At 40.6% G+C, this 27,323-nt stretch overlaps 1 protein-coding gene across 2 annotated transcripts in view; it reads left to right on the top strand.

Annotated features, from left to right (window-relative positions):
* The window catches only part of SOBP (sine oculis binding protein homolog), a 167,604-nt gene that overhangs the window by 30,066 nt on the left and 110,215 nt on the right, over positions 1 to 27,323 (top strand). For both annotated transcript variants that reach the window (XM_069598232.1, XM_069598231.1), the window contains exon 4: positions 15,736 to 15,887. In XM_069598232.1, coding sequence (XP_069454333.1) covers positions 15,736 to 15,887 — 152 coding nt within the window. The remainder of the gene's footprint in view (positions 1 to 15,735; positions 15,888 to 27,323) is intronic.

The raw sequence follows: 27,323 nt of genomic DNA, 5'->3' as shown, positions 1-27,323 counted from the left end.
CTCCTATGGCTTCTGAATTGGCAGGCAGATTCTTTATCACTGAGCCACCTGGGAAATCCAATGCTGAACATACACATATCCCATTATCCAATAATTCCATCCTAGATATATACTCAACATAAATGTGTGTGTGTATATATATATATATATATATAGTCCAGTCACTAAGTTATGTCCAACTCTGCAACTCCTTGGACTATAACACGCCAGGCTCCTCTGTCCTCTACTATCTCATGGAGTTTGCTCAAATTCATGTCTGTTAAGTCAGTGATGCTATCTAACCGTCTCATCCTCTGTCGCCCTCTTCTCCTCTTGCCTTCAATGTTTCCCAGCCTCAGGGTTTTTCCAACGAGTCGGCTCTTCAAATCAGGTGGCCAAAGTATTGGACCTTCAGCTTCAGCATCAGTCTTTCCAATAAATATTCAGGGTTTATTTCCTTTAGGATTGACTGGTTTGATTTCCTTGCAGTCCATGGGACTCTCTAGAGTCTTCTCCAGCACCACAGTGTATATATATATTGAGCCAAAAGCATTTGAAAGAACCTTTATAGTAGCATTTATTCATAATAGCTAAAAACTGGAAACAATTTAAATGCTCAGCAACAGTAGTTAACATTGTCTCCTAGGGATTCCTTGGATGGGCCTATGTGGATGAGTGTGGGCCTTGAAGTTAAGTGTGAAATTGTGTGTATATGACATGTACAAAATTCAGACTGAAAAACTCTTGTCTTAAAAAATCTTGAGTCCTTGACTTAGAGACCTAGATTAAAAAAAAAAAAAATTAGCTCCTTCCTCTCTTGATTTCATCAACTAAGCCCTAGAATGTAGCTTTAACATTTTTATCCTTTGTCTAGTCTGTTCATAGCTTTTTCAAATTGAGTATTTAAAATCTCATCATTCCTTATTATTAAGAATTATCATCTATTTATATGAATTATATCATGGTGAAGCCTAAAAATTAAGTTACAGGCATGAGACATTAATATCTCTCAAAGTGATCTACTTGAGAGCTGCTTTTGATATGGTAGATAGCATATTGAAAAGCAGAGACATTACTTTGCCAACAAAGGTCCATCTAGTCAAGGCTATGGTTTTCCAGTGGTCATGTATGGATGTGCGAGTTGGACTGTGAAGAAAGCTGAGCGCCAAAGAATTGATGTGTTTGAACTGTGGTGTTGGAGAAGACTCTTGAGAGTCCCTTGGACTGCAAGGAGATCCAACCAGTCCATTCTGAAGGAGATCAGCCCTGGGAATGATGCTAAAGCTGAAACTCCAGTTCTTTGGCCACCTCATGCGAAGAGTTGACTCATTGGAAAAGACTCTGATGCTGGGAGGGATTGGGGGCAGGAGGAGATAGGGACGACAGAGGATGAGATGGCTGGATGGCATCACTAACTCAATGGACGTGAGTCTGAGTGAATCTGGGAGTTGGTAATGGACAGGGAGGCCTGGCGTGCTGCGATTCATGGGGTCACAAAGAGTCGAACATGACTGAGCGACTGAACTGTACTGAAAGTAGAGAGAAATGAAGGGTCACTGAATGAGTGACAAAAAAGTAGGACACACATTAATCTAGAGCAGTATGGTTCTTATCAGGGGGTCAGTTTGCATGCCCCGCCCCCCCAGGAGGACATCAGGCAGTATATGGAGATCTTTTTTGTTGTCACAGCTGGTAGAGGGGATGGTACTGGTGTGAGTGAGTAGAGGCCAGGGATGCAGCTAAATATCCTACAATGCACATGACAATCCCACACAAGAATTAGAAACCAGGCCCTGCAGTGATGGCGACTCTGTGTGTGGGACACCTCTTATGTACCACTCCAGCTCCTGTTGGTCCCACAGTGACTCTTGTGGTACTTTGACAGCTTAGACATGTGCATTCTGAAAGGGCCTTGCCTCATGCTTCTGGCATATGTTTCTAGTTTCTTGCCTTTGGACTTCCCCGATATGGCAGCATGGGCTTCATGTAAATCATTTTGGTAGCACATCCACAAGTGCAAACCAGAAATATAGAGGGATTGACACACTAGGTCAATGGGACATGAGATGTGATGAATAAATTCTTTTTCCTTTTGCCCCCCTGGTTCCTTGGTGGCTCAGATGGTAAAGAATCTGCCTGCAATGCGGGATATCTGGGTTCAGTCCCTGAGTTGGGAAGACCCCCTGGAGGAGAGTATGGCAACCTACTCCAGTATTCTTGCCTGGAGAATTCTATGGACAGAGGAACCAGGTGGGCTACAGTCCATGGGATCACAGAGACTGACATGACTTAGCAGCTAACATTTTCACTTTTTCACTTCAAAGAGTTATGAAATTTATTTCACACTCCAAAGAATGTTCTCTATGACTGAATACCAGTCTCCTTTAATAGTGGCTAGCTTAGTATTACACTGTTATTTTGGCTCTTTGTCCTCCCCAGGTTCACTTCCCTTGTCCCCTAGTCTTCCTGGAATCACATGCCCAGTAAACCACATGCAAGCAAATCTTTGTCTCAGGTTCTGTTTTCTGGGAAGACTCAGGACAAAATACTACGTGTGTGGAAGTTCACACAGAAAGATCAGAAATTAATGGGAAATAATATAAAAAGTCAGAATTTTATTCATGTTTATCTCTTTAAAGTGAAACATGAAAATATAATAAAGAATTTAAAAAAGGGTACCAGATTTGTGGTGGCACAAATATTGGAGAGCTTAGAAAGGTCCACTTCTAAAATTGTCCCATCAGGCAAAGAATTTCCTAAGCCTCTTCTATAAGGGCAAGGGACAACAGTGGTGGTCATACGGAAGGAGAAAAAAGAAATTACATGAGGGGTTCAAGAAAGGAAACGAAAGGAGAAAGATTATCCCCTGGCTGCACTCCTTTAAATGGATCTTGTTGTTTTGAGAAATTTAGAATCCTAGAGTTTTAGTTAGAAGGAACCTAGGAGATCATCTATGGAAATTTCCTCTTTTACAGATGAGGAAAAGCAGGCTAGAGAGGCTAAATGAGCTTCTTAAGGTCACCAAGTTGCTTTCATGGCAGAATTAAGGACACCATCTAAACATGGATTCTAAATCACTCATCTCTGTGATACCTGAGGCAGCCTGGAACTTTTCTTGGCATTTTATAAACTCTTTTGAGGAGTGTGACCAAGCTAAGATTTTAGAACACCCTGCCCCAGGTCACCAAGATGCTAAGATGTTAATAGGAAATAAGAGGAAACGTCAGCTGTCCTTGCCCTTGCTTGTAGAGGGTGGGCGTGTTTCTGGAATTAATTAAGACGTGACTAAAGTGTTTGAAATTAATTATTTGAAGGTATAAATAAAGTTTGGTTAAGAGAGAGGAGTGGAGGTTAAGTTGGTAACTCTTGTTATTCTAGGGACATTCTCCATGCTGACTTCTCAAAGTTTCTGTTAAATTGAGAAGACTTAGTTCATGGACTTGGCCAAGGAGAGTGGAAATAACGATTGCATTCTGTTTGGGGGCTTTTCACTGGTGTTTCCTTCTAAGGCAACTTTGTTCTGAGTGGTTAGCAAAGAGGGTGTTCTTGGTTTCCTCTCCCACCTCCTGCCCCGACTCTGGACATCCAACTACACAAAGTGCATCTAGTAAGGATTCTGCTTTTTCTTCTCCTTATGCTGATGCCCAAAGTCAGACATTTCCTTCTAGTGGACAAGACAGATACGGTCTCTGTCTTAACTGGCTCACAGTTTGGTGGAAAGGACAGACATTAAAAAAAAAGACAACTCAATCAGGTCTGATGATGATCAAGTCCAGAATGCTTTAGTATCTGATCAGGTTTGGGGGCAGGAAGAGCTTCCATAGGAGGAGATTTAAGATAAGATACAAATCGGCCAAGGATTTGAGGTTGTATGTGAGGGAGGAAGCAGCACATGGAAAGGCTCAGAGGAGAGAGCACCTCAAGGTAAAGAGAAGGAGGCACAGCCCAGAGAGTAGACAAGCCGAGAGGCTGTCCTGGGCATGGGAGCCGTGGGACAGTTTGACTTCTTGAGGGCAGTGGATGGCACCGAAGGGTTTGGGGCAGGTGAAAGCAGTTAATCAGATTTGCTTCAGAGGAATTCCTCATTTCCACAGTGGAGGGAATGAGCTAGATGGGAGTGAAGTGGGAAGCCACCTGTAGTATGGGCGAGAGGTGTTGGTGGCTTCCTTGGAATGGATAGCAGTAAACTCCACGATGATGGGTGTTGTATAGCCTAGGACAATGCCTGGTACGTAATTAGACTGTGTAAATAATAACTGAATGAATGAATAGGTATACTGTAAAAAATATTTAGGAGGACCCGATAATTAATCAGAATATAGGAGGTGAAAGGGAGGGAAGGGGCAGGAAAGATAACCAGATTTCTGCTCGCAGGTAACTGCATGGATGGCCAGGAACTGAGACGGGAAACAAGTTATGGGAAGGTTGAAGGGGCAGGTAATGGGAGGGGTGTGTATGTAGCTTTGGATGTGACAGGTTAAGACGCTGGGAAGCAGTTGGATATAAACTGAGGAGCAACACTATCAGTTCAAAAATCTTCATCTTACGGATGGTAGCGGGAGTCGCAGGAGTGCGTAGATGCTATGGCCCAACGGGAGTATGCAGAGAGAAGAGAGGACTCTGCAGCGTTGCAGTGGGTGTGACCCTCTGCCTTTCCCGTTGCCGGGCTGTTTTGGCACGTGAGGGCTCATCATATTTCCAAACAGGGATTGGCATGGGGCCCCTTCAGAGAGCCCCGCAATCACTCATTATTCTCATTCAAGAAATCTGAACGAATATTTCAAAGATGGGAAGGTGAAGAGGAAAGTAAATTATCGTCTTGACAGTGTTCCGGCAGGTTCATCTCGGTTCTTTCGACAAATTTAGTTCAGCGACGGTTCTTGCCACTCTTTAGTCTGCTGAACTTGCAGTTCAGGCCCTGGAGGGAAGGGGAGGGGCTGAGATGGCAGCAGCGCATGATGCGAAGGCTTTACCCTCCCCGCATGCCCCTCTGGCCCCCGGTCTCTAGGCTGTCAATTCCTCTCCCCTAGGATGGCAGCTGCAGCAGGTACTCTGCCCGGTTGAACTACCTGGATTGCCGAGAGGTGGAACATGGCGTGCTGCACGGTCGCACTGGGGCTGCCGATACCCCCTCTGTGGTCACCAAGAATGCCTGACTTCTGTTACCCCTGGGTGGTGACAGAGAGCCCTGGGGAGCAGGCTTGCTTTTCCCACAGTCCTTTTCTACTGCTTGTTGGCATTTTATGCTAGGGTCAGCCATGGAAAGCTCCTTGAGGACTGGGATCGAGTCTGTCTTGTTTGCCAGTGTATTTTCAGACCCTATTAGAGTGTCTGACACAAAGTTGAGTAAATAAATGAATCCTTTATCTACAATGAAGGTTTCCCCTCTGGGAAGATTTGTCAAGCACTGTGAGGCCCATTAAGTATAATTAGTGGGACAGCCAGATTTCAGAAGGAGAAATGAGCCCTTCGGATAAATAATGGGTAATGGGAATACTTTTCTTATTCTGAAGTCCTATATAAGGCAGTTTGGCCCTTTCGTCCTAATATGCTGCTATTTGTCTTTCTTTGGAGATGATACCCCTCTGTGTAGAGCAGGGGCTTGGAATTGCTTTTCCAGAAGTGATCAGTGTGCTGGTGCACACTTTTTGACCTTGCTCCCTTGTCCCTAATCATGTGCATCTGTTGGCTAGATGCTGAGACTTGGTGCCTGGACTTGAGCCATGTAGAAGAGAGAGAGGTCCAGAGGAGAGCAACCCCATCACTGCAGCAGAATCGTCCCAGAGCACCTGAGGTTGGACAGAGGGTCAAATACAGGACTCAGGGATGGGGGACAAGATTTTCACTGCATTTCTTGTCCTTGGCAACTACCTGAATTAGTGAATTCAGTGAACCTGAATTATTCAGTCTGTTAGGAGCAGTGTTACTCTCCCATTTCCTTATTATTGATGTCTGCCGTTTTCTCTGTAGGACTTTATAGTAGAAAGGGTCGCCTTCTCTGTATATGATGCATGTAGCAGACACCACAGGACTTAGTGGACCATGGGTGTCTTTGTTCAGACCAGTGGTGTTTATTGAGGACTAGTGGATGTCTTAGCACACCTAGCACTGGCCCCATGGCTGCTGGCCTTGTCCTTTTGCTCAGTGCAGACAGAGCTGCTAGCAATGGGGATCCAAATTCTGGGCAGAAGAGAAGAAACCTTCCTGATAATTAATGATCCACACAGAAGCGCTCATGCTTCAGCACTATTACAGGGCAGGACTGCAGAACATCTCAGGCAGATGTCCTTGGAAATCCAGTCTTGTGGATTCTCTCTGAAAACACCTGTCTGTGGTCACATTTGTGAAATATAGCACACTCTTATCTCCCTCTTGAAGATTCCTAATGACACATTGGTAGAACCCAGAAGTCTTACAGTAAAGAGCTTGTTGTTTAGCTTTGTTTGGCCCAATGCTTCCCATACATATTTGACTGTGGCAGTTTTTTTGTTTTAAATAACACCGCTCTAAGTATCCCATGGTATTAGTGTTCTGTGGGGGTGTATTTTAGAAAATGTTGCATTGAGAATTCTGTTTTTGTGTGTGTGTGTTTTTTTTTTTTTACCTCTTAAGTTCTACCCTCTTCTTTTCTTATTCCCCCTTCTTAGGGTGAGTACATAGGAAAGACAGACTTTCTACAGTGAGTACTGAGAAGTGGAGGTGAGGTTTTCGAAGAGGCTTAGAAAACGTCCCTTCACTCGCTAATCAGTGAAAGTATTTAAGTTACAATTAAGCTGCTGCAGGCACGTGTGCTCAGTAGTGTCAGGTTAAAGAATTCAAGTTTAGCGTGGTATGCAAGAGGGAATGACTACTTTGGGACTTTACGGGATCTCTCCTCTTAATACTTTCTTTCTTCAAATGTTGGGAAAATGAGTAAGGAAGAGACACTGGAAGTAAAGCAAATTCACTTTGAATTTGACTACAGAGTCAGTTTTCACAAAGAACTCTTTGGATTTTCCTCTGATATGCTTTGATTAGAGACACAGGGAGATGAATTCTCTGAATTTGGGTGAGTTACATTTTCGTGATTGTTGAAGTCTCTTAAGTCTATCCTTTCCTTTTCATTTGTACTGTTACTATATAGATTCAGAACTTCATCTCCTTTCCTCTGCCTCCATCCATCCGTCCATCCATCCGTCCATCCATGCTTTTATGCATTCATTCAACATACTCTAAGCATTGATATGTACTAGTTACTGAACACGCAAAGATGAACGAGTCATGGTGCCTGCTCTCCTGTTGCCTATTTCTAAAGGTGTGGAATGAGAGTCCAGCCTTTCTGAATTCTGATCCTCCCGGCTGGAGTCACACTTCTCAGCACATCTCTGATCCTGTCATGTCCTTTAAGAAACATTTGGGAGCTCCTTATTACCTGTGGAATGAGGAGGAGCCCCTTCCACCCCAGAGCAAGATGATATTTAAGGGACCCTTCATGCAGGCCCCAGCAGTCCCAGTCTCATCTCTGGCTTCTCTCTTCATACAGCTGTAGAAACTGAGGGGCCACAGGGCTTCTCCCAGTCCTTGAGCATGTCTGCCACTCCCTGGCTCCTGCTGGTCCTCTGTCCTGTGCCTCCTGCTCTTGAACTTTCTCCCCTTTCAAGGCCCAACTCACAGCTGTGTTTTCTGGGCTTCAACAGGCTTCTGAACCCTCTATTCCCACATTCTCCTGTTTTAGACTATGAGGCACAGACTTCTTGGGTCTGTTCTCTTGGGAGAAGGGTCATGTCCTGTTCAACTCAGCATTCTTGACCAGTAACCTAGTGCAGGGACCTGCACCTGGATGTAAGTGTTTAATTCATTCTGGAGCCATATCTGTGACAAATATGTATGTTTATGTGTCATATATATATATCCCCATATATATGTATATATATATATAATTTTAAATTAGCTAGAAAAGTTCCATTAGAAAATTTAAAATTAATTTTATTAGTTTTTAACTTTTTGTACTTTGTACATATTTTAGCAAACTTAAAAAATCTTTTGTGTAGTTCTTGTTAATATTTATTTATTTTTAATCAGTTGAATGCTTTACAATATTGGTTTGATTTCTGTCATACATCAACATGAAGTAACTATGGGTGTACATATGTCCCCTCCCTCTTGAATCTCCCTCCTACCTCCCACCTGTTCCTAACCCTCTAGGTTATTACAGAGCCCCAATCAGAGTTCCCTGAGTCATACGGCAAATTCCCATTGGCTAGCTATTTATTTATGTTATCATATATGCTTCTATGATTCCATCTTTTCCCTGTCATTCTGTATAATATGTATATAATGCTTTGAATACATATTATATAATTTGTATAATATGCTCATTCCTTTTATATGTGTGTGTGCTAAGCTGCTTCAGTTGTGTCCAGCTCTTTTCGACCCTATGGACTGTACCACAGCAGTCCAGAAAAGCCCTTCCACACCAGAAAAGCCCTTCCTTTTATATGCTGGAACCAAATTTTAGTTTATGTATAGCAATTTAGATTTTATTTTGGAGTTAAGTACTATATTTGGGCTTCCCAGGTGACTCAGTGGTAAAGAAACCGTCTGCCAATGCAGAAGACACGGGTTCAATCCCAGGGTTGGGAAGATCTCCTGTAGAAGGAAATGGCAACCCACTCCAGTATTCCTGCCTGGGAATCCCATGGACAGAGGAGCCTGGCAGTCTACAAGATCATAGGGTTGCAAAAGAGTCGGACACTGCTTAGCGACTAAACAACAGCTACCCTATTTGAAGGGATGTGGACTATTTTAAATCTTGAAATCACTTCAGATAATTCTGCTTCCAAAAGAAAAATGGGAGTTATTTTAGGTACTATAAAAAATCATAATTGTATGGAACCACTATCATTTAATTGCATCTCTCCTTTTAATGAGGATTAAGTGTAATAAAATTTTATTAATTCAGACTCTATTCTTTGGCAATTTTTGATAGTTCAGTTACCAAGGTGGCAGAGATTTTCAGTTGTTACTATATACTTTTTAAAAGAGCAAACTGCTCAAGTGTGTAGAAAGATCCACCCATGTATGGACAGTTGATGTAATAATTACAAATAATTCCCATCTATTAATTACAGAATATCTAGCAGTACAGTGACATATTTGGCAATACCTTGTCAACTATTAATTTCACTAATTTTTTAAAAGAATAAGTGTAAGTGAAGCTTTTATTAAATCTAATGGCTTTATTCTTAAATAGTCTGAGTTAATGAAATTTAACCAATTACTGGGTTGTTCTTTGTATTCAGATATTGGGTCTATAGATATCATCCACTGGGTGGGAGGGATGTGATTGAAGGGGCTGGTACCTACTCACTGGGCCTCCCAGACTGCATACAGCTGTCACCTACCCTTTCCTTATGGCTCTGTGCTGTGCTGTGCTTGGTCGCTCAGTCGTGTCCAACTCCTTGCAACCACATGGACTGTAGCCCGCCAGGCTCCTCTGCCCATGGGATTCTCCAGCGTATGGCTCTAATTGCCAGTAATTTTAAGGAAGTCTCATTTACATGGGGAATGTGCCTACTTTCTCTCATTTGATCCTCACCACAGCTAGAGTTAAGGTGGGCATTACTATTCCTTGAGTGACTTGCCCACGTCACACAGCTGAAAGGGGCAGTAATAGTATTTTCACCTGTGTTCTCGGTCTCCCTCTCTCCACACTTTATCATACTGTCTTTCAAATAATAGCGACTTAAGTTTGCAAAGGAGTAGGTATCTGTTACCTCATTTGCTTAAAAACCGGCCCCCCCTTGAGCTGTTATAAGTGGATCTGCCTGTTGCTTTTCTTTTCTGCAGATCCCTAGCTATATGCCGTTCTTCCCACCTCCTTCAGCTTCTCCTGTGCTTTCAATTCACATCTAAGAGTCATTCTGAAAATATTCGACATCATGCTGCAGTATGATCAGACGGCAGGCTTTTGGCCACTCTGCCTTCACTTGCTGGTCCTCAGCTAGCTCTGCCTATATGCCCAGGGCTAAACATTAGCCAAGTGGTGAGCAGAGGCTTCTTGTGCCCTTAGCTTCTCCCATCTCTGCCCTCCTTTTTTCTCATGGAGCTCTGTTCTTAGCCCTTTTCTCCACTCTCTGTGAAAACTTGTTTTTCTGAAAGAATCACTCACTTTAAAGCATAAATCATTACAGACAAATATGTATTGAGCCCTACTGTTTTCAGGGAATTTATGTTTTAATGGAATAGAAGAAATATTTAGCCCAGAAAATTACTCCGTAATGGTAGAAATGGATTTCTATGAGTAGGTGAGGATAATTTTTGAAGCTAGAATATTCTTATTGGAATCTTCAAAGTTACACATATATAAGTGGCTCCTTACTTCACTCACATGGAAAGTCAGTCTTATCCATGTCCTGCTCCTAATCCCCATCCTTACAAAAGAAAAAGCTGTGAGTAGAATGACTGCTTCCTGAGACCCAGGTATATTGCTTCTGTCTCATCATTTAATGTTAAAGTGGCCCTTGAGGGTGCAGACAGAATGTTTGCAGCAAATTCACGTCTCATAGTCATAAGGAAGCATAGGCTCGCACTGTGGGCCTTTAACTTGTTTCTTAAAAAAATCGACCAACAAATATTGATTGAGTAACACTTCAGCTGTCTCCTCAAAGACATTTTGACCTTTCTGATTCCATTTTGTCTATTAGTGTGTTATGGAGCAGTGTGCTGTGCAAGTAGCAGAATCTGTGACAGCTTTTAGTCTTTTTCTTGGAGGGATGTCTGCGTGGATGGTGTATAATCTCACCCATTTAGAAAGACTGTGGTCCCTAAGGTGTAGTAATCAAGAGCTTGGGCCCTGGAGTCAGATGCCCCGGTTTTCATCTTGGCTTTGGTATGTATTGACTGTATGATTTGAAGCAAATTACTTGGCTTCTAAACCTCACTTTCCACATCTGCATAAGGGGGATACTGTTGGTACCTACCTGCCTTGGTGGTGGTAGCTGTGATGAAGATTAAATGATGGATTTAAAGAACTTTGCACTGTGCCTGGCACCTATTAAATATGAAATAATTACTAGCCATAATTATCTTCCTTTTGGTTCAGTGGTCCAAATTTTCTCCTAGTCTCCCTTATTTTTATTTCTAGAACACAAGGAATTGTACAGGAGCTTCTATAGGACTCTAGAGACTTTTAAATTAGACTGCCTTAAGGTTTTTGAAATTCAGTTATTCCAAGAAGGGCTTCAAAGAAAGCAAACTTTAATCTTAGTTTCTTGCCTGCTTTCCAGGCCATGTATTTATTCTGTTCTTAAGTGTAACTTCTCCAACAAATAGTTTGAATGTTACCTGTGCTTTCATTTCATAGTGTGGAAAACACATACGAATCACTTCAAGCTGTCTTCCAGCTTATTTCAAACATAATTCAAGTCTTGAAATGATTATCTGGACATATGCATTCTAGGAACTGTTGGAGGAGAGAAACAGCCCCAGCAGATACTTTTAGATTTGTTTTCTCAGTCTTAGATTCCCATGAAAGTTACAAAAGGGTGGTGAATCACTTGGGGTCCATTACGGCCCTCCTGATTTGCTTTGTGCTCTGGTCAGGTAAGCTAGTATGCATGTTCATAACCAATTAAAATGCCTCTAGAATGGCATTGACCAAGGCCATCCTTATTTTTAAGTCCCCAGGTAAGCAATTTTTCAACTTCAGCAAGGCATTTCAGAAATGCTTGACTTCATACTTCTCTGCCTTGTGATAAATAAATACAATTTTGATTTTATCTCAGAGTAATTAATTTAGATTTCTCCTTCTGGTATATAGAGTAGAATAATGTTCTATAGCTCTTTGAACATTAGCTTGGAAATAATGTGCCCTAAACATTTTGCTTAATTAAATCCTAAAGAGGTGGTACAAATTTTTCATGATTAATTGAAACATGCCTATTTTGACTGATGCATATTTATATGATATTATCATATGAAGGATTTATCATGTTATATAAACTATTCACTATGGGAATGTGATTTAAAGCTGTAAGCATTTTGCATTTGTTGCTGCATTGTTCATTATGAAAAATACACAGGCTAATAATGTCTATAAGGAAAAATCTGTTACAAGAATTTTCTTTGAGGTAATCTTATCTCTAATGGCCCAGATTTTAGCCTACGTATAAGAGATCAAGTTTTCCTAGTTTAAAGAAATATTTTTGAAATTAAAAAATTTTAAAGCAGATAAGATTCAAAAAACTAAAGGTCTGGGGCCTTCTGTTTTGCCGGTGTAAAGCATGCACACAATTCCTGGGTTTCAGATTTTTAGAAAAAGATGTGCTTGTTAAAATGAACCAATTCTTTTGGCTTTAGTGTTTCCCAGGTGATGCTAGTGGTAAACAACCCACCTGCCAATGCAGGAGACTCAGGAGACCTGGGTTCAATCCCTGGGTCGGGAAGATCCCCTAGAGGAGGGCATGGCAACCCACTCCAATATTCTTGCCTGGAGAATCCCATGGTCAGAGGTGTCTGGTGGGCTACAGTCCACAGGGTCACAAAGAATCAAACATGACTGAAGCAACTTAGCATGCATTCATGCATTTTGGCTTTAAGTACTTAAGAAAAGCTCATTTACTAGGGATACAGACATGCTGTTTAAGATGGGGTACCATCTCATGTGTGGTGGCAGAATTTTCTGCTAAGTTTTAGCTGACAATATTAATTTTAATAACCAGAGTTCTTTCTTATTTTTTAAATATATTAATAAAAATGACTTTTATTAAGACTAGAACATCTGAGATATCTGAACATGTTTTCATGAACTTTTGGAATAATCCCTTTATCTGACTCTTCTTTGGAGCATTAGCTGTTGATAACAGTTTGGTGACAGAACAGGAGATATCTGATGGCAGTTTTCCAAAGGGTTTGCCTTTATGAAACACAATTTTATGAAGAACGGAAGAGAATACTGAATTATTTAACAAGACAGATGCTAAGTACCATTCTAAGAGTTTTCCAACTGCCAGATAAAAAAGTGCACAATTTCTTTTGTCTCATTTTCTCATATCATTACTTTGTAGCACAAATTATTTATAAAAATAATCTGCTTTAAAATTATACTTTTTATTTGTTAGCTCTATTGTAAAAAACTATCCTTGCCTCTCCTTTAAAAAAGACAAGTAGGACTGTGTGGTGATGATGGAGTAAAATATGAGACAGACCTGTGAGTGGCCTTTTTGCCCTGGGCATCATTCCTTCAGGTCAGGCCAGGATTCAGGCCAGCTGCCCAGCCTTCTTATAGCTTTGCTCCTTACCCTCTGTCATCTCGCTTTTAGTCTGTGATAGTTAAAGATCTAGGACTAAAACACTTACTACCCCCACATCCCTCCAAATCAGACTATTTAAAGGAAGAAACCACAAGGGGAAACCTAAGGCATGTTCTAAAGTGGCTCCTGGGGAAGTGGGGTCTCCTCATTGAACTTTGAGGCCAAATAATTTCCCCCGTAAAATCTTTTTATCCTTACAGATTTCACCAGAATCAAGCTTTTGGCCAACGGATCATTTGTGAGAATTCTGCTGTATCATCTTTTTTTCAGGAATTTAAGATTTTAAAGTAGCTAACTGGAAAAATAGAAACTATTAGTTTCTATTAAAATAAAATTTAAAATATTAGTACTAGTTAGTTTAGTAATGATAGATGATTATTTTCTACGTATACTCTTGCTAACCTAATTTTAAAAACTCCACCATACTCTAAGGGAAATTATAGAGTCTTGTTAATTTTTCATACCATGTAAAATATCTGTAGACAGGTACCATATTATTAATCATACAAAATATAAATAAATCTTGCTTTGAATAGAATACATTATTAAATACAGTAATTGCATGACATTTGAATTCATGTTATGACTCCATTTAAAGGAAGTTATTTTATCAAAAATGTTTGATTAACATCAGAGGTTCTTTTTTTATAGTGTCTCATTTGATAATTAACAATCAATTACAACATGTAATTTGTGAAATAAAAATGATCATTAAAATGACAATACTTATTCCATTAAGGTAAACAAAATGCTACACAGAGTTTTGAGTGATGACACTTGGTGGGGGGAAAAAGCCATATCACTGGACTACAAATTAGTTTGCTTCTAATTTTGCAGGCTGATGACCGTACTGCCTCAAACCAAATCTTTTCCCCTGGAAATGGAATGATTGCATGACAGGCTCTATGAACCATGAATATGTCAACAACTCATGAACCAGGCCTTGCTTAGCAATTAGTCTTTGGGGGATTTTATTCGGAAATCAGACAACACTATACCAGAGCTTGTTGGGGATTTTATGATTGCCACCCATGTCTGGAGCATGAGTTTGGGTTAGTACAAAAAAAAAATCCATAAAGGAGGAAGAGGTAGGCAATCAGACATACACACACACACACACACACACACACACACACACACACACACACACACACACACATACACATGGAGCATGAGTTTGGGTTCGTACAAAAAAAAAAATCCATAAAGGAGGAAGAGGTAGGCAATCAGTCATACACACACATAGTCAATTGGGATGACCATGGAAACGTAAGATACAGTGAGAGCCCTCTAGGAGGTAGCAAGGAAATATTTCTTAGATTTCCACTAAGAAATCGTCTATTTTCTGTGTAAATACCCGTGTTTCCCTGACTCCAGTCATTTGAATATCACCATCACATTTTGTTACAGCATCTTACCACCTGCACTATGATTTACTCAATATATTTTATTAACTGACTCACTTTAAAAGCCTTTGTTTGTCTTAAGCAATAATATTTGTGATATTCTGGGCTTGTTGTGCTAGTTAAATTTGTTTTTTTTTCTCTTACAAAGGACAAGAAATACAGTAGTTTAAATATTGAAAATATCTGTCTACCACCTAACATTATTCTAAGTGTTCCCACGGCATGGGTACCAGGTGCTACAGAAGCTACTAGGACCACCAGTCTGGCTGTGAATGATCTGGGCAGCTGAGTGACCTCAGGCCTCATGGCTGACACCCCCCATTACCATTCCTCCATCCAAGGACCATGAACCACATCACCTGGAGGGGAATTTGAATCAGTACTGCGCCTCCCCAAGGATGGCGGTTAGGGAAGGCTGTATCATAGCAGACTGCCCAGTGAGCTGGGATACTGCCTTCCTTCCGGAGAACCTGGCCACTCACACCTTTCCTTTCTTTGACTGACCCTATCACCCAGAAATAGTTATACTGCAAGAGTCAACAAACACCCCCTTTCATGTAACAGTAATTGGGAACACAGAAAGATTGAGCCTGGCTCCTGACTGTCCCAATTCACATGGGGACATCACTTTTATCGGTTAGCACTGGGCAGCCCACGCAATATGGATCTTGTAGGCTGTCAGCAGTACCCTTGAAGAAAGGAGTCACTTTCCAAGCTTCATTAGTACAGAGCCTGGTTTAACCAGGCAGAATAAGCATTTGTACCAGGATAAGAAGCCCTGGGAACCCTCATGGCTCTGCAGTCATGCTTTGGTTTTTAAATAAATGATGTCTTTTGGAAACATAGGAGCCAACCAAAAAGAAAGAAAGAAAGAAAAACGAGAGGGAGAAAAGCACTAAGTCTTTCCACCAAGAGCTGGCTATTTTCCTAGGTCAGAAAGTGGTGAGGTACTGAAATTAAGATCAGACCTCAAGTAAATCTCTGAGGTTCAGGGTGTGTCTAAGTTTGAAGGGATGTTTGCTTCTGATATGAACATTTTTCTTATACTTTTATTATAGAAGATGATGTGTCAAATGTACAAATAATGTGTGCCTGGTGCCAGAAAGTGGGAATCAAGCGCTATTCCCTGAGTATGGGAAGTGAGGTGAAAAGCTTCTGCAGCGAGAAGTGCTTTGCCGCCTGCCGACGAGCCTACTTCAAGAGAAATAAGGTAAGAGCACCGTAGAGAGAGGCGGCCCATGCAGGCCTCACCACCCCGTGCGCATGCGCCTCTTAGCTTCTAGCTGAACTCACTGCGCACCCCGTACTTTGATTCTTTCTGTTTTGTCTGTTCTCTTTCTCTGTCATACTTAACCTTCTGGATTAAGGAGCCCCCCTTCTAATGTGTAACCTGTCCTTCAATTTCTCTTGTCTTGGTGTTTGAATTCTGAGAGGGTGAATGAATCTGATGAAGACACAGTGGTTGCAGCCGGTATCCTAAGTGACAGTGTCTCTCTGGCAGTGGAGTACTAGACGAGGGTCTATGAAAGAGAAGTGGTAGGAATTTCCTATCAAGGCTGAAGAACTAGCCACAGAAGCATGGCCAGAAAGCTTTTAGTCCGCTCAGCTTTATACTTGTTTGCAAGGCGAATGTTGCTCTGGCTCTTTCCAAAATCCGACCCACAAATTCTAATCAGGAAAAAGTCAAGGTTTTCTTGACACCTTACATTAAAATTGATTGATGTTGAGAGGAGATGAAATTATGAATATATGAACCAACCTTGCTCACACAGCGAAGTGTTTGTGAGAAGCATGGTGGGTGAACACAGGAACAGCCATAGTTATGGTTTCTTTTTTTGTTTTGTCTTAAGACATCTCAGATCTGAAAGTGTCCTTTTAGAATAGCGTTAGCCACCATTGATGGGAAATGGAATGCATGATGTTTGTACAATCAACATACACACTCAGTTAATTTCCTAATCTTTTAAGAACCGCTATTGCATTCTGCCACTAATAATTGAAGTCAATTGCTAGTTCTTGATGATTTTCCATTGATCTGCAAATCTTCCTTAATTCCTAAAACCGTCCACATTTTGCTAACCATTTCCATTATACAATATCAAAATCTGTCCTTCTTTGAAGCAGTTACTGTTTTTTTAAGTCTGATATTTGCAATCCTGAAATGCTAATTTGGGGCTCACTGCATTGCAAGAAGCACTGTTGCAGCAAATTATCTCCTTCAAATTTGGGTCACATCATTCAGCCAAAAAACATAATGCCAAAAGAATTAGGCTGCAGAATTCAGCGAGGTGGAATTTTAGTAGCAGTCTCTAAGAATTAGTCTCATAATCTTCACTGGAACAGGGAGACAAGTAAGGAAATTGGAATTCTTTTGGGACAGTCAACAGTTCACTTTCCCTTGGGAGGGGCCTCACGGGAGGGGCTGGTGAGGCTTTAGAGGAGGGTGGTTGGAACAACACATGGGAGACACGTTTTGTTTTAATATTTGGGGATTAAAATGATCTCTGAGACCCTGGGGCTCCCGTTTTGAATGCTGAGCACTGGGGTAACAATCACAAGAGTGGGCCCAGAGCTTTCATCTTCAAAGCCGTACTTACCACAACAAAATACTTTGCATTCCATCCCAGAAGATGGCTATAGAACAGGGGTTTTGTCTTTCTATGATTCCAAAGGGTTATGGGTCTGAATCTTGATGGACTGCCTGTAGTGAATAAAATCAAGCAAGATAAATTTGTCACAGTCCTGGTAATACATGTTGCACTTTGCACAGTGATCCAACTTTTTAAGCCTTTGATAAAAGGCATCTGATTCAATTTGAAAAAAAAAAGTCCATAAAATATATATGTATAATACATATCATATATACAGCATATACATATTTATAATTATAAAGTTTAAGGTCAAACTGAATTTAAAATTCCATAGCATACAGTTTTGAAAAATGGATAACTGGGAGCCAAGATAAGAGTATTTGGAATACTTAGTACGTAAAATCAGCAAAGGGAGAAAGACTTTTCACTTCCTGCAAGTAGTTATTGGGGTAGTTCTTTGAATATCCTGTAAAACCTGGGAGCGGCAGTGACTTGAAGTTTAGCCAGTGACTTTGAGGGATGACCCCCCCCAGGCCATTAGTGTACACACAATACCTGTCTTCTCTGCAATCTTCATGCTTATTTATGTATTCCAAACCTCTGCCGCACTAGACGGTCTCGTTTTTCAGATAGAGAAATAAACTGGTCACATCGCTTGCTGGATTCTTTTTTTTTTAATTTCAAGAGTGTTATCTCTGCAACAATATCCTATTGTATTACAATAAACATGTACAGCTGCTGCATTTCTGTTAACTGATAGGATTTTGTGGTCATTTCATTTAGGGCTTGGGTTTCCTAATGGATTGTATTAGATACCAGTCTCCATCCTGCCATTTCTAAGAACTGCTGTACTAAACCCCAGGGTGTTCCTCACTGAAGACAATAGCAAATAGCTACTTCTGTTCTTGTATCATTTAACAAAGTCTTTAGTCCTCATTATTAAAATTGTGGACTGCTTAATCTTAGAGGGCAGAATTCCTCCCATTCCTACATAAAAGATTTTCTGGCTAAATTCTACACTTTTAAATACTGGGAAGTGGATGGAAAACAGTGAATAATGTGTATGCAGAACAGAATTTTGCCTTAGGTATAATGTAGAATCTAAAAAAACATGTAAAATTAACTATGTTGTAAATTATGCTTTATAATGACAGCCTGCTTCTTGGTAGATAGCATGCTGGGATCTAAAAATGGTCTCTAAGTTGAACCCAAATTGCATGCATAACTTTACAAAGAAAAATCCTGGTAGAAAAGGTAGCTAATTAGGAGCAGTATTCGGCTGACCTCTATTTTGTGTCTGAGCAACACCTGCATTTGTGAATGTAAATTGGACAGCTGTGCCTGTGCTTCCCCTGCCATCCTCTTCACAAATGCTTGGGTATAAAGGCAGGAACTGATTTTCTGCTAAAAAACAAGGACAAAAATAGCCCAACTCTCAGAATGAAGGCCCGCTGAAAATTGGCTCTTTAAATTTCATTTGCTTCTCAAACCTTCTTTCTCCTGGGGTCTCTGTGTTTGTTTGATGGAATAGGTTAAGAATGACACATCCCTGTCTTCCAAATCCTGGTGCTGTGAAGTAAGGGCGGGGGGGTGGGGGGGGGATGGACGGAAGCCAAGTTAACCCTTTGTGGCATGTAGCTTATAATTTTAAACCAATTTACAATTCAATTTGAAGAGTAATTTGGATTGCTGTAAGTATGTAGGCTTTCTTCGGAATGCTTCTGCTAGAACTGTGAGTCACAGCTGTATTTCATTTAAGGAGCCCAACTACCAGCTTACACATTTCAGGATGTTGGCTCTAGGAAGTGTATGGTGTTGATTCATAATCATATTTCATAGAATCCTTATCCCCAACAGGCTCGACTGCTGACTCCAAAGTGTTTGAGACAATGGGTAAGACAAGCACTTTTGTAGTCTGTGGGCATCAGCCGAACAATGGGATGTCAATCTCATTACTTGATGCACTGCAGACTTTTCAGGGAACTAATAGCTCATGCTTTTCCCAGCCCCTTCTTGAGGCCACAAGTAGAGAAGAACTTGAGAACATTTCTAGCCTGGTGTTTTGCCTAGGAGTTGGAAAGTTGCAGACTCCTTAGTGGTTTTGTAAGAGATGCTGAAGTGTTTAGTCCAACTAATACCAGTTTTACTTTGCACAATAACAGACACTTAAAAATATTCTTTCCTAAGGGAGTGATGCCTTGTAACCATTATCCCACTTAAAACAAGAGTAACAAACAAGACCACAAATAGTAGTCATTTCCAAATATCCTGTGTTTGATCTTTTTCCTTCTGCATGGGAAATATCCTGTTGTCTAAACTGATGTCTACAAATCAAGCAAGAAATCAAAATTCAAGACAAACGGCTAACACAGGCAATGTAAAGGTTTTCTTTCCTTGTTCAGATACCAAATTTATAGTGGTCTCACTGATACTTTAGTAATAGACACAAATTCCTAATAGCACCAAAGTTTTGCTTCTTTGTTCTAATTTTTCTGTAACTTGAGATAAGAATAGATAGAAATACATCTTCAGTATCACAACATTGCTGTTCTTTCACAGACTATAGTGAGAAAATATCTATGTAGATAAGAGATAAAGATGAATTAAAAATAAAAAGGTTATATAGATAGAAACAACATTTGCAGATGATATCAATAAGATCTTCATAACAATCGTGGTAATAATAACAAATATTCAATGAGGAGAATATTGTATAATAAGCATTTCCTTTACTTTCAGGCTGTATCGCTGGATACACAGCATGTATCATCATAGTATTTGGAGTTACATTTTGTTTAGACTGTTAGGCTGTTTATTAAACTTGAATATATCCTGGGGAAGATTCTCAGTTTCAGACCTCACTATAGAACCTAGTAGTGCAGAAGAAATGTGTAACAATTGCCTTGTTAATCTAGTGATTAACCTGTCTATTTTTTTCATTTAAACACCTGCAAGATTTAATTTGCAAAATGGCTATCATTCATGAAGGTTTAGGGAAGGACATTAAATTACCTGTAATTAATGTCCCAGTTGCCTGAAGCTTAGGCCATGGACTTGCTTTTACCAGTTGTTTACAAATATTCTTGATTGACAAGAATTCTTAGGGAGCACGATTTCTTCTTGTAGATTCACAGTTTTTTTATGGGGTGCCATTTTTTTTGGTGCCAATGTTTTTATGGGGTTGAGACTCTATGACTATATACCTGCACTCTGGCCTGGTGAATATCTGCTTTGGTTCTGCATTGTCTTCGAACTGTGCTGCAAGCCTGCCCACCACCTGCCTATAGAGTGGCCGCTGCCTCCCAGGACTTTAACCCACAGGCCAGAGGCTGAGTTAGTTCCTTTTCAGTTACAGCAAACAAAGGTGTCCTCAGGAAGCTTTGGGAGAAAGAATAACAAACCCACCTGTTTTCTTGTTCTCTAGTATTTTGAAATATGGGATGGAATATTGATGAAATTCTGCAAATAAGAACCTGTGGAAAAAAACACCATCAGAGGAGAGGAACTGTGTTAGTCCTTTGAAACACATTCAGGGTAGGGGTAGAGCAAGAGAATTCTGGCCAGAGAAATAAGAGATAAATCAGGTTAAAGTGATGCCTGGACCCTTGAGGAGAGGCAGAAAGAGTCTGAGGGCAGAGCTTCTCAGGCCAGGTAGGAGCCAGTGCCCTAGGAAGCCATCAGTCAGAAGCTTCGGGGAGAGGCATGCGATCTTGAGTTTATCAGAACACTTGAACACTGCTTGAGAAACACTGGTCTAAGGGACCCCCAGAAGACAAAAAGAATGGGGCAAGCAAAAGAAAGAAAGGGATCACAACCATGTACTGAAGGAAAGGAATAGCAACCATGTCCCATAGTTTTGAATGGGCTACATGTTGGGATATTGTGGGGGAACAGAAATAATTTTAAACTATTACCCAGAATAGATGTCAGCTTCTGAATAATATTAGATATTTTATATTAAATATGAAGAGATGATTAAAACTCCAAATAGCTTCAAGCACCAATACTTTATTCAATGTTTCTTTTCAATGAGCAGAAGGAAGAGGGGCTACTTTCCATAGATTCAAATCCCATCACCCAGAAAGCGATACACAGGGTTACTGACATAGATGCTTGAATGTTAATTTTCAGACAGTCAGCCTCTGGCCATCCTTTTGGTGATAGCTAATGCTTTACACTTAAATCAAGTTTTTCTCATCTGAACTGCCGGTAATTATCCAATCCATCTCAAAGGCACACTCCCTTTTAACATTAACCACAGTGTCAGATTGCATCAGCTGCATTGTGCTCCGGTGGCTGCGGCTGCAGAGTGATGAATGTTTGTGCTCTGAGTTCCTTGTCCGGTGTCTGTTTGGTTAGTGGGCAGTTCAGGGAAACAAATGATTAGGAAGGGGTTTAGTTATTTGGGACCTGCATTCTCCTTATTGATCCAGTCACTCGCATCGTCAACTTTCTCACCTTGCTGCTAACAGTGTTTAGGTTTATCTGAAGAATGAGCTTTTGAAGAAATATCTAATGGCTCATTTTCATGTCCTTCTCCAGTCGTCAGCTCCATGCAGCTCAGAGTTACTCTTTGTGCTGATTTTAAAAGGAATGTGTCATGCAACCATACTAGTAACGACTAGGAGGGAGAGAAGTTTCTAAGAGTGCTTAGTGCACTGTCTGGAGAAACCAAGAGAGATGATTGTGCATTTTCCTAGGATTGTAGTTATGCTCTGTAAATTCAAATGCTTCGTTAAAAATGTTAACTGTCTAAATAAGTACATGCATAAGACAGGCCAGGTGGCTTGCTTTGAGATATTTTAAGATAGTAGTTTGAGTCCAGAATTTCTCTCATACACTTTTGCAATGTCTGGTCATAAAACCTAGTACACCCAAGAGGGCCATATGCAGGAGATGCAAACTATAGGCACACCCGTGGTTATTTTTATTTCTCTCCCATCTCAGTACCTCTGGATAGCTTTTGTACACATAAGCAAAAGTGTGAACTGGGCAAGCCACGTGCAATTCTTTGTTCCTTGGGCTTTCTGCTCTTTGTTCTTATTCTCACAGATTAGGATGGAGTACAGAAAATCTTGCAGCAGAGGGCCACTTAATTTCTGCCCCAGCAGCTCAGACTGAGAATGGGAAATTCCCTAGGTTGCTATCCACTCCTAGGGTGGCCATGCACACAGTAAAGTCTAATGTCTCCTGACAGGCTGCCCTTGGAGGTTACAAATGCCAGTCTGTTGTATTCTCTGTAAACACAGGCTGTGGGCCAGAGCAGGGCCCTACTACAAGCTCTGGAAGGCAGATCAATGGTTTAATGAATCCATAAAAGATGCTTGAACTCTGCTGCAATTTACTGAGCACTCTAGTTAAGAAACTCCTGTAGTCTTTAAGAAAGATGGAGATAATCAATGGCCATAGATAGAAGCCGGTGTCTGATAATCACAACCTCCCGGAATTTGTGTTGTGGTCTCCTGGCTAACAGAGTGTTAGTCAGGTCAAGGCTCTGGAACTCACCACATCTGTATTGATATTTTCTGAATGTTTGAGCTGAATTTGGCCTGGAGATGACATAAGTGTAGTAGGGCTACTTCTGTGAGAACTGTTTTAAAAAGCTATGAGATATTATTTAAAATAAATTTTTCTTAAGGCAGAATGATTAAGCTCAAGAATTATATTTATTTCTAACATGTGGTGGCTTTGAAAGGCATCCCTGTGATGAAAAGTAAATAGGTGAATAAAATTCATTCTTGATTAAGTCCTCAAAATGTCAAATTGCACAGTGTTAAGAGCCCTGATTAATCCTTCTGAGGTAAAATATTCCTCATTAGTTTGCTATGATTAAGGGTTAACCTCTTCTATTATAAATTCAGATATTAATGTATTTAACGTATTTTCTGCTTAACTTATCTTCTAATAGAAGAAAATATAGTTAATAGATGTGCATTTTTTACTTCCAAATGTGCTTTGGAAACATACTGATTTGTGAGAAAGTTTTGGATGCATGTAGGATAATTCCTTCTTAAATATGTTGAAAGGTATTTGAAAGTATTTAATCACTTTTGATTGTGAGAAAACAACTTTGGAATGATTATTTTTTTCCCAGAGAGATAGTAAATTTTATGACAAATGAAAGATTTTGCATCCAATTTTTTGTCACAAAAACTGAAACTGAATTTAAGAGAGTCTGCTCTCTTAATGCAGGCTCCTAACCCAATAAGTATATTTGGGGGGTTCAATGAGTAATTGGAGTTTTGAGGTATAAAGACTGCTAGTCTTCTTCACAGGTGAATATCACAAGATAAATCGGTGATTTCTATATGGATCCAATAAATCATATGTTATCTTGTATTATGTTTTGATAGAAAGGTTGCATATTATTTATAATGTGGCAAGCAGTTCTGTGACTGCACATCCAATTCTTTGCTATAAGAACCTTTGAAGGCCCTGACACTTCCTGTGATCATCCATAGGGTTGCCTATTTCATAAGTGGGAGCAATTTAAGTTGTTGATGTCAAATGATTTAGAGATACAGAGATCCAGGAGTAGGTGAGATAAAGCTGGGCAAAAGGTAAAAACAAGGGGGATTTGTCCAACCAGAGGCAAATGCCTCTGCGCTGCTCTTTTCTTTGTTTTTGGCCAAGCTTAAGAAAAAAAGCCTTGTTACTTATTCATCCATTCATTCTTAGAAAATAAAACGAAAAGTATATTGAGCTCCTATAATGTGCTGGGTACTATTTTAGGCTTAGTAGCTACATCATTGAACAAGAGGAAAATCCCTGCCTTAAAGGGACTTACAGTCCATTCTTGAAGGGAGATAGATAATATATAAGTTAAAAATATGTATGTATTGAACACAATTTGAGGTAGTGATATATGCTATGAAGAAAATGTAGGGTGAGGGGATGGATAGTGATGAAGTACTATTTTGTACCTGATGGTCACAAAAGTTATCTCTGAGAAGGTGAAATGTGGGTAGGGACAAAATGAAGTGATGGAGTAGTCACGTGGCATGTTTTGCAGAGGGCTCCAGGGAGCGAGCGAGTGAAAGGCAGCAGTCAGGCAGGAACAGTTTGGGCATTTTTGAGCGATAGCAAGAAGGTCATTGTGTCTGCAGTTGAATGATCAAGGTGGTTAGTGGCCAGATCATGTAGGCTGGAGAGGTAATAGTTTGGATTTTATTCTAAGTAGGATGGCAGCTATTGGAAGGTGTTGAATAGGGAGCGTGACATCTGATTTTTGTTGTTGATTGGATTTCTATATCAAGGAAGTAATACATTTAAGATCCTGGAGGCAAAGGGGATTTTGAGAGTAAGAAAGGCAACAGCATTCCCATCAAAGTTGGGTGTGTCTGGCAACAGAAAATTTAAAATATCGTATTCACTGAATTATTCATTCGTAGTTATGAAACATTTCCCAGTAGCAAAAGTGTGTTGAACCAATTTAGGTTTCTTTTTCGTTCGTTCTTTTTTTGGGGCACACTGTGGGAAGAAATGAATGAAGGATGGATGTTGTTGGTTAAATGTTCTGACACAGCAGTTTTCTTTCTATGGGGTTGACAAGGCTTGCTCCCAACCTAATGGGGAGGTTAAGGCCTCGGGAGGCAAGCTCAAGCACCATATGGAACCCAAGTCTTATCCTGGGAGACATACAACATATACAGGCCTTCTCAAGCTCTACCCCTCAAAGAAGCATGATGAAAAGGAGGTGGAAACTTTGAAGGGACCATCTTTGGATCAAATTATTTAAAGTTTATTTTAAGTGTGTTAGTTACTCAGTCGTGTCTGACTCTTTGTGACCCCATGGACTGTAGCCCGCCAGGCTCCTCTGTCCACGGGATTCTCCAGGCAAGAACACTGGAGTGGGTTGCCATTCCCTTCTCCAGGGGATCTTCCCAACCCAGGGATCAAACCTGAGTCTCCTGCCTTGCAGGCAGATTCTTTACCGTCTGAGCCACCAGGGAAGCCCAATTTATTTTAAGAGTAGACTGAATTTGGTGACTGCATACTTTTAGGGTGTATTAGAATTTTTTAATGCAAGTAGCAGAAGACCCAATTCAAACTGATTTAAGCAATGAAAGGCTTTTTTTATCTGATGGAACTGTAGAGTCCTGAGCTAGAGTATACTTCAGGATAGGTTGATCCTGCAGAGCAATGGTCTTATCATGGTCTCATTTCTTCCCACTTCTATATTCTTTTGGATAGAGTGTTGACCATATTCCAAGGCAAGCTCCTCAGGGCCATGGAATGGCTACTAGCAGCAATCAGGGCTAGATGTCTCTTTGTTCACATCCAATAGAAGACAGAATGTGTATGGCCTAGTGTTCTGAGCAAGAATGTTGAAATTCACACTCATTGTCTGTGCTGAAGTCACATGCTTAGGCCTGAATTTGGGACTGTGACCAGAGCAATGGATATTTGAATTAGCTTGAGCCAGTGATGATTCCCTTCTGACAATGGAGTCGGGCTCATTTTCCTCTAAAGCCCATAGGAAGCTGCATGGGGGAAGGGTAGCTACCAGAATGAAAATCTGGACACTTTTTAAAGAGGGATGAGGTCAGTGTGATGGCTGATGATATGTACCAGCAAATGTCCATGAGAGAAAAGGAGAAGTGATCTCATGACGTTGAATTCTTTACACGACGACTATGTCATGCCCATCAACTTTTGTCATGTGGAAGGAATCTGAAACCCGTGTGTGGACTGAAAGATAAAAATGTGGTTAACATTCATCAAAGGGCCCTTAGATGCACTACCTCGTCTATCCAGGACCAGCTGCTTTGACAAACCCGATAATTAGAATGTTGGTTTTAGCGCCAGGACCAAAGTGCTGACTCTCTTGATTCTTTTTGGACTCTATAGAACACGAGATTGCATAGAGCTAAGACAAAGGGACTGTAGTTAGCTGTTAGATATACTCATTTAGGAAGAGGAACAAGAGTGCAGTTAGAACAGCAGATAACCCAGCATGTGGCTTCATCAGTGTAGTGGCCTGGGAGATGTTGACCATGGACCATACTGGATGTGGGGAGTCAGATGCCTGGGACTAGATGGTGATGGGATGAGGCTGCTGTTACCCATCAAGAGGTAGCCTACTCGCCCATACATTTAAACTTCTCTCTCTCTGGCTGAAAACTGAGTCTGCTAAACTGAAGGGAAGGGAGAGTGTCCAAATAAATTGTGATTTAGTCTGAGGCTGAAAACAAGTTCAGGTAGGCAAAAGAGCAGAGACCTTGGAGACTTCAGCTTTCACAGTTATTAGTTAATGAATCAATCTAACAAATATTTGTTCAGTAGCTACCATGTGCCAGACACTGTGCTAGTCATTGGAACTACAGTGGCCAAAAAATAAATAAATAAAAGCCCTAGTTCTTGCCTTCATGAAGCTTACAGTCCAGTGGGGGACAGAGATTTGTTTAAATAGGAATGCAGTTGTGAAATTATCACTGTGGCAAGAGCTATGACGGTGTGGGCACAGTGCTGTGAGGGCCTCTCATAGGGGGATTTGACCAACCGGAAGATCTGGAAGCTTCTCTGAGAAAGCAGTGCTTGCACTGAAGTCTCAGAGATCTGAAGAGGTGTTAAGTAGGGGAACCGGGAAAGGAAGAACTCACTGGGCTGAGAACACAGCAGCATGATTTCCAATCCTGGCCCTGGGTTGCTGCTGCTTTGCTCATTTCAAGTTTTTTTGGAAGGAATGGAATTTTACCTACAAGCAAGAGAACAATTGAACAAATAAACATTCCCTAGGACAATAATCTCATTTATCCATTTGTTTGTGTGTTCATTCATCCATTTGTTTATTCATCCCACCAACCTTTAGAAATGCATGACTTGCCTGCTGGCCTCTGCCTTCTCTGATCCTTCACTCAACCTCATAACTATAGAGTTCGCCCATTGGTACTAATTCATTTCAGGGAGTATATTGACTGCGTAGAGGCACTGTGGGTAGAGGCAATTTGTAAATAAATAGTAATCAAAATAAGGATAAGACTAAGAACCCGAGTGTTTTTGGTTATCAACTATATCAGAAAAGCAGCAATGACAACAGAGAAAAGATTGGGTAA

Source organism: Ovis canadensis, chromosome 8 (genome assembly GCF_042477335.2).
Source record: "Ovis canadensis isolate MfBH-ARS-UI-01 breed Bighorn chromosome 8, ARS-UI_OviCan_v2, whole genome shotgun sequence".
Classification (NCBI taxonomy): Eukaryota; Metazoa; Chordata; class Mammalia; order Artiodactyla; family Bovidae; genus Ovis; species Ovis canadensis.
Note: the sequence above shows the minus strand (reverse complement) of the source record. Positions and strands in the feature narration are given on the sequence as shown.